A 7,026-nucleotide genomic window follows, 5' to 3' on the forward strand; every position below is an offset into this window, starting at 1 on the left:
TTGTTTATTTGTTTGTTTGTCCTTTATTACGAAACCGGAAATAAACTAAAAGCCAGCCGAAAAGGAAAGTGATGGAAATTGCCTGCAGCTTGGCGCCAAGGCGATGAACACCTCTCGCAGGATCTCGAGTCCTTTGAGGGGGAAAACGAGGACCATTCATCATCAGCATCCAGGAGATGTGCGATTTTAAAGCAATCAGTCCCAATGATTGCCCGACTAGAGGGCATTGTTTATCTGGAATTCATATAATTTATATATAAACCAACCAATCTATAAGCAAAGCGACTATAACTCTTTCCAAACCAAAACGTTAAGTGCTCTTTATATTCACACTTTCGAGCAAGACAAACAAATGCATTGTTTTATGCAGTAACCCATATTTATTGAAGCATACAATTCTTAGTCACAGATAGTACTCAAAAAAAAAACCAAAAAAAAACAAGAAGAATTGCTGTGAAGTTGAGGGGAAAGGGGCTGTGGAATGTCAGTTGTTCACACGCTGAGCAACTGACCCTCCAGGTGGTGGAGGTCAGTAATGGGGCTCCTTGCCGAAAAAGGAGAAGGTCTCGTTGCAGCGAATCTCGTAGCAGTCCGGAAAGGATGTGAAGTGCCTCGATAAGCGCAGATCGAATATGAATTCACAGTACGGATAACTGAAAGTCGAACAGAAGGCAAACAAACAATGAATGCCGGCAAACGAGCCATTTTGGATGCAATGGGGTGCCAGAATGCCAGGATGCCGGGATGCCGGGATGCCGGGATGCCATGAAGCCAGGATGAAAATGGTGAGGTGATGCATTGCACGGTGTGGTTTGCAAGAAATCGCCGAAAAAATATTTATTCCGATTGCGATGGCGATGGCGATGGCGAAGGCAGCTCAGCATGAAAAGGAGCCAAAACGAATCGAAACAATGCTGCCAGCTATTTTAATTGTTATGCAATTCAAATGCCACACATATATATCTAGTATATATGTATGTATGTAGTACGTGCATGAAGGCCCCAAGCTCAAGTCCGAAAAGCAAACCCCAAGCAAAAGCCAAACAAGTTTATTTTAAAATGCAATTCACACTACAAAATAACAGAGGCATGCATAAATTGCAAATTGCAAGTGCTGGCTGGGCATTTCAATGGCAAATGTGTGATGGTGTTTGCTGGTGTTTTTATGGCTGGCAACTGGGTGGGTTGACTGATTGCATAACTTACATTGGCGGAAACCAGAGAAAGCAGCGATATGTGCAGAGTATGCCAAAGGGTCGCTTAAATTCTCCGTCTGGCGTTTGGATCGAGCCGGAATTGTGCTTCTTCCAGCATTGCGATGCCCAGCCTGAAAATGGGTAACACTTGAATCAGAACTTATCCTTAACCAGTATCAATTGTATTGGGTTGTATGTGTGTTTGGTAGTGACTAATCTGTGTGTGCCTTAGGTCCTTGTTGCGTAAGGACATCGACTGCCAATTAAGCCTAAAACATTCCCCAACTCATTTGTTCGACTTCACTTTTCTGGTTCTGTGGGGATACTCGGCAATTTCGATTCGAAATAAAATGCTTGTTTCCGAAGCAGTGGTGTGCAAGTACTTCTTTGAAGCTCAGCTGGATTACTTTTGATTGACTATAGTAAATATTGAATCACCAAAGCACTCTCTTCGTTGATAAAAATTCCATTAAATACATCGGTTGTAGTTTGGAAAGGAGTCTAAACATTCATCAAAAACGAATTTATATCTTGCAATAAAATGTAAGTTAATTACACTGCGACATTAACATGTATTAATTATACTCGAAGTACTTTGTATTTGCGTCGTGTTTTTTTGAAGTTTAAATTGGTTTTCACTTTGATACAAAACATAAACGAAGCATAGCACAATTTATGCTTTGTGTTGTAGTGTTTATTTTCTCTGTTGTATTTAGAGCTTAATAAAGTAGATAAGTCAGTTTATTTATTATGTATTATTGTTTGGCCACATGGCGTATAAGCAATATGAACTACCATCGAATTTTCACCACAAACACCCACTCAAAACAAAAAAAAAAAGGACGTGAACAAAACCAAAAAAAAAGGAATATGGAGGTGGTGGTTGGGACTACATACTTCCATGGTTGTAATCACATAAACAGCAGAGGATTAACAGCAGAACAAATGCGATTGTTGTGGTGCTTTTGCGAGTGTGTATTGCAGTTATGGTTGCCGCCGTAGAATTTGTGGTTCTCGTTTCTGTTATCGATTTGGCCATTGCACAACAATCGTAAACACACCCGCCGCCGCCAAAATCAGAATCGAATTCTGGGCCAGAATCTGTAGATAAATTTGATTCGGAACCTGAGCCTGCCATGTATCTAGTGGCTATTGGACGCCTTCGGATGCCTCGAATGCGATACGTGGCTGTCTCGGCGCGGTTTTAACCGCCGCCAGCGATGGATGTCGCGAGTGTGCCGAAAATCGCCACCCAGGCCAGCGAATCAGATTGGGACGAAAAAAGGTGTATATATATATATATATAAATGTATATGTATGGAATGATACAGATAAACAAACAGCAAAGAAATGCCACGAGTTTGAGCTGTTGTGCGCCTAAATTGATGCCAATTGATAAATTATCGCATGCGGTTGTGTGGGTATGCGACCCCATCTGCCTCCTTCTTCTTCTACATTTTCTGCACCTCTTGCTCTGTATGTGATTACCACACGGAGAAAAAAGTATAGCTTATTAGATTTTACCTTGTACCATATAAATACCACAATAGCTAGAGCAGAGGTGCCCCACGTTGGGCGCCACTTATGTATCTTATCTTATCTTATCTTATGGTAAGGAGTAATTAGACTAAATGTGATTTGAATTTGACCAACCCAAGAACGTTTTTACAAACCTGTTTATTTAGCCCCTGTTTTTCTCAGTATATGCTCAAAGCAATAGGGAGAGTCAGACACACTTTGCCTTCCCCGTTTACCATTTCGGTTTCAGTTTCGGATCTCATGGGATTGTAGTTGCGGCGGTTGGCACCTTTTGTGTGGCAAATCAGGTGAAGGGGCTGTCTGCGAAATGGGACGGGGCGCTATGAGTGCATAAACCCAAAGAATGCAACATGGCCAATGTATTCGCCAGGTCACTTAAGCTCGGAATAATCAGTTCATCAGTCAATGGGTTAATCAATCGATGTCAAATTCAAAATGAAATTTTAAATTACATTACAAGTGCACTTCTACATAACTTGATTTTATCTCACTTCGGATTATATAAATACTTTTCTTAGAATTTTACGTTATTATCTATAATTCAATATGTTAGCTAAGAAGTTGTGTTGGTTTACTAGCGTAGAAATATTTAAGTACGCATATTTCAGATTTCCCATAATTGATTATAATCTGTTTACATGGGCACTACGCAATGCCCGTTTACAGTTTGCCCCAAGAGATGGTTGCACAATTTACTCGTAATGCGCAATTAATTTGTTTATAACTATTTAAAAATAATCTAATTCCCAGCCCCCAGAAATTGCCGTAATTTGCCAATCAACATTGAAATAGAAGCCACCGCCAACGCACCCAATGCAATAAAGCAAACTACGCACTACGCGTAGTTTCCCCAAGTGATCCAATCCCATCCATATGTATCTATATAGTGATATAAACGCACAACGCACAACGACCACGACCCAAATCCCAGTTACGAATACTCGGACAATACGCGGTCTGACTGACAGATCCAAACCAAGCCGAATCGAGTTGATCTTCTGAATTCTGCGGGTGCGGGTCCGTTGGCCTTCAGCGATCAATGCCATTTCGTTTGATTCCATTAAAGTGCGGCCCCATCTGCTCCGGACCAAAATTGAGGCGTGTGAGTTTGGTGGCTCTCCTCCCCTCCTCACCCCCCCACCCCCCCCCCCCCCCATTCGCCCACTCTTCCCCTCTTCAATTTCGAAAAACCCACTCAATGATTCTGCTGGAGCAGTTAGTTGGTCAAAGGGTTGGGCGGAATGGGAAATGCTGAATGGTGAGAGTGCGAACCCTTTTGGCCTCCGGCGCAGGTGCGCGAGTTAACAGCTCCATTGACTACAGCCACATAATTTATCTTATTTTTAGCCAGCACCTGACAACCCCCTGCCCATCCATTCCTTTGAGAACTCACAGAAACTCGCTGGGTTGATAGGTAGGTACACAAATTTTCAGGAAACGCTTTGGCATAACTTTGACTGGCTTATAAATGTCGAACGATTTATTTGCGGCTGTTTGGCGGAGGCGAGAAGTTTTGGTTCAGGTACAGGCATCGCCATTGCCATGGACTAACCAAGTTTGGTTAACTTCTACCCCCTTCCCCTTTTAAGCCACGTTTTTAGCCATCAAGTTAAGCGGATATATCGCTTTGAACCGGGCTGAAAGCTGGTGGAAAAAAATGACGTCGTTAACAAAGTGTTTCAAATTTGTTTACTACAAAAAGTGGATTGCTTTTTGGCCATCTAACAGGTATGTGGCCAGGTAATTGGGCGTGGCCCGCCTCCTCCAAATAGGGGGCGTGGCAAGTTTGGCTAGCACGGATGAGTCCATTGATAGCTTTTGTGGCTTTTCAACTTCTCCATCAAATGGAGTGCGAACAACACTGTTGACTCTTTGGCCTTACGCCAACATTAAGTGATATAAACTTTGACACCGAATATGTAACCAGCATCAAATGAATCCGATTCGATATGGAATTGGATGAATAGACAGACAATGGTTAGTCGATTTATCTGAGTTTCGCCACACAAGTCAATCCTTCGCATCTCAAGAAGGTACACATCATTCTAGAATTCATACTGAAATAAACAACTTCGTTCGTTCTCATAAATTAGCTCTTTTGATTTAATAATACTTTCTTTCTAATTCGCACTACATGTCCATATAAAATCTAGTATTAATCAGACTTAGGCTATCCAAAAAAAAGATACTTAAATATATGCACTAACATAGTTAATCGAAGTAATTCATAAGCGTACACTGGACGCTGGTACAGTCGGGCAGTGAAGTGAACAACACGCAGGATAACTTATAATCGTAGATGAACTCGCAAGTGGGGAAGCTGCAACAATTCGCGTTAGAAATGATTCATAAACAATTGGATAACGAGTTCGCCGAACTCACCTGACGGTGAAGAACCAGGTGCACTTGAAGTTGCACAATATGCCATAGGGCTTCTTCAGCTGCTCCTTTTTATTGACCACAGTGTTCTGCAGATTGTAGCCATCGTAACGGCGCCAGCAGTGATTAATGTTACCTTAAGCAATAAAAATCATAATTAAAAATACTTTTTAAGGACTTGGTCGTATGATCGCTTAGATACTTTTTTAATAAAAGAGTTTATAGCTAAGCAAAAGGTTCTTGAATGTTTACGATCAAATTTATGAGAGTGCACTTTCCTGCCAACTTTTGACTTCCGGTGGGTTTTCCCCTCAGTGTACTTACGGCGAATGTGATGGCTGCCGCCATGGTGATGAAAGTCCCGTCCCTCCAGCTGACCCCCATGCCCGTTGGTGGCCTCCACGCCCCTGACGCCCCTGCCGCCGAAAAGCAGCAGGTACCAGAGGACCAGGGAGCTGACTATGAAGACGTAAGTCACTAATTTGGCCATTTCCGGCGTGCATTCACAACACACAAACACACACACACACACACCGCCTTTCTAGCTTTCCTTCTTGACCACTTTCTTGAATACGCTCTCCCGCACTCTCTCTTTCTTTCAGTGTCTGCGTCTGTGTTGGTGATCTGCGTTTGTGTGGGTGCCAGGTGCCAGGTGACAAGGTGCAAGTGTATAGGTGGATGGATGGGTATGCTATGGCTGTCGCTTTCGTTGCCGCTGCGAATGTCGCCCCTGCACTGAATACATTTTCTAAAAATGCGAAATCTGAATTCGCTGGCTTTGCTGGTCTCGCAGTTCGGCGGTCTAACAAAGCACTGCCGATTTGCTCGATGGTCCGATTGGCTCCAGGTCGCTCCACATCACTATATGTATGTATCTGTATCTGTGTCTGTATGCCCATATACCATTTATTTTTGGATCTTTTCGGACATCGGCCGCACAAACTATTCAATTTGAGCGCGTGTTTCCTCCCGCACTCGCTGCCTCTGCCTGTCACTCATTTCGCTAATTTAAATAATCAAATGCGAATTAGCTGAAGCTGAAGCTGATGGTGAAGCTGTCATGCTGTGTGCAGGTCCAGTCCAAAAAATGGGGAAAAAGCCAAAATAGGGGGGCTACGAACCCGCATTTTGTGGTCAATTGGTCATCCAACGCCTGCAGTTGCGACTTTGCTGACCAGCAAGCAGACCGAAAAAAAGGTGGGTAATTCTCGGTTTTCGAAAATGCCTTGGTCAATCGATAACTATCAAAGATACAGTTCAAAGATATATTTAATAAAGTTTCCTTTAATTGAAATTCGAAAAATAATACTTGTAATTTTACAGCCTAAAATATTGAAGACCTGTCATTTTACGTTCAATTTTAAATAATTTTGCAATGCCATTTGCACACACATTGTTTTATTTGTTGCTTAAGACATCGTTTACAGCATTCGGAAAATCCGAGAGTTCAATAAATATTTACGGCATTCAAATGACAAAGGAAATCGTTCTTCCGTTTCAATTACTTAGATGGTTTTTCAGCAGCATTCACCTTTCTTGGGGCAGAATTTCCCTCGCTAGTTCCGCCCCCTTTTCTCGCCCGTTTTCCAGGCTTTGTACAATGGAAAGCTAGTCAAACCCCGTTATAAATTAAAATTTTATTTAGCTGCAGTTGACAATTTATTTGCATTTCATTTACCACAAAGGCGAACAGGAAAGGCATAGTACTCACGAGATTTTCCGGTTCGAATATCCGATACCGTGCGCGATCAGTTCCTGTTTCCTATTTGATTAATTTTAAAAGCTGTGAATAGCCAGGTTATTTATACTTCGATATAAAGCTTGAAAGAGTAATTAATTTACTTGGAGTAACTTGAATGTGGACCATTATGCCCAACACATTAAGCGGTAGCATGCACAAAAAGAAACCGGC

At 42.2% G+C, this 7,026-nt stretch overlaps 2 protein-coding genes across 2 annotated transcripts; both read right to left on the reverse strand.

Annotated features, from left to right (window-relative positions):
- Positions 1-304: 304 nt before the first annotated feature.
- On the reverse strand, positions 305-2,432 carry LOC6617618. Its single transcript, XM_002041895.2, has 3 exons — positions 2,094-2,432; positions 1,207-1,327; positions 305-653 (listed from the first exon to the last, which is right to left on the reverse strand). The coding sequence occupies exons 1-3, from the start codon at positions 2,332-2,334 to the stop codon at positions 530-532; spliced, it is 486 nt and encodes a 161-aa protein (XP_002041931.1). The 5' UTR covers positions 2,335-2,432; the 3' UTR covers positions 305-529.
- A 2,378-nt stretch (positions 2,433-4,810) lies between these two features.
- On the reverse strand, positions 4,811-5,918 carry LOC6617619. The gene is made up of 3 exons (XM_002041896.2): positions 5,439-5,918; positions 5,118-5,250; positions 4,811-5,055 (listed from the first exon to the last, which is right to left on the reverse strand). Exons 1-3 carry the CDS (start codon positions 5,602-5,604, stop codon positions 4,947-4,949), a joined length of 408 nt encoding a protein of 135 aa, XP_002041932.1. The 5' UTR covers positions 5,605-5,918; the 3' UTR covers positions 4,811-4,946.
- Positions 5,919-7,026: the final 1,108 nt, after the last annotated feature.

Source organism: Drosophila sechellia, chromosome X, assembly GCF_004382195.2.
Source record: "Drosophila sechellia strain sech25 chromosome X, ASM438219v1, whole genome shotgun sequence".
In the NCBI taxonomy this organism is placed as follows: Eukaryota; Metazoa; Arthropoda; class Insecta; order Diptera; family Drosophilidae; genus Drosophila; species Drosophila sechellia.

Excerpts from the sequence above, each read along its gene's own strand:
- LOC6617618 (XM_002041895.2), bottom strand. The coding sequence starts at position 2,334 with ATGGCAGGCTCAGGTTCCGAATCAAATTTATCTACAGATTCTGGCCCA. Across the intron at positions 1,328-2,093 it reads ATGTGATTACAACCATGGAA|GCTGGGCATCGCAATGCTGG; the intron begins GTATGTAGTCCC and ends ACCCATTTTCAG. Across the intron at positions 654-1,206 it reads TTTCTCTGGTTTCCGCCAAT|TTATCCGTACTGTGAATTCA; the intron begins GTAAGTTATGCA and ends TTCGACTTTCAG.
- LOC6617619 (XM_002041896.2), bottom strand. The coding sequence starts at position 5,604 with ATGGCCAAATTAGTGACTTACGTCTTCATAGTCAGCTCCCTGGTCCTC. Across the intron at positions 5,251-5,438 it reads CGGCAGCCATCACATTCGCC|GTAACATTAATCACTGCTGG; the intron begins GTAAGTACACTG and ends TTATTGCTTAAG. Across the intron at positions 5,056-5,117 it reads ACCTGGTTCTTCACCGTCAG|CTTCCCCACTTGCGAGTTCA; the intron begins GTGAGTTCGGCG and ends GAATTGTTGCAG.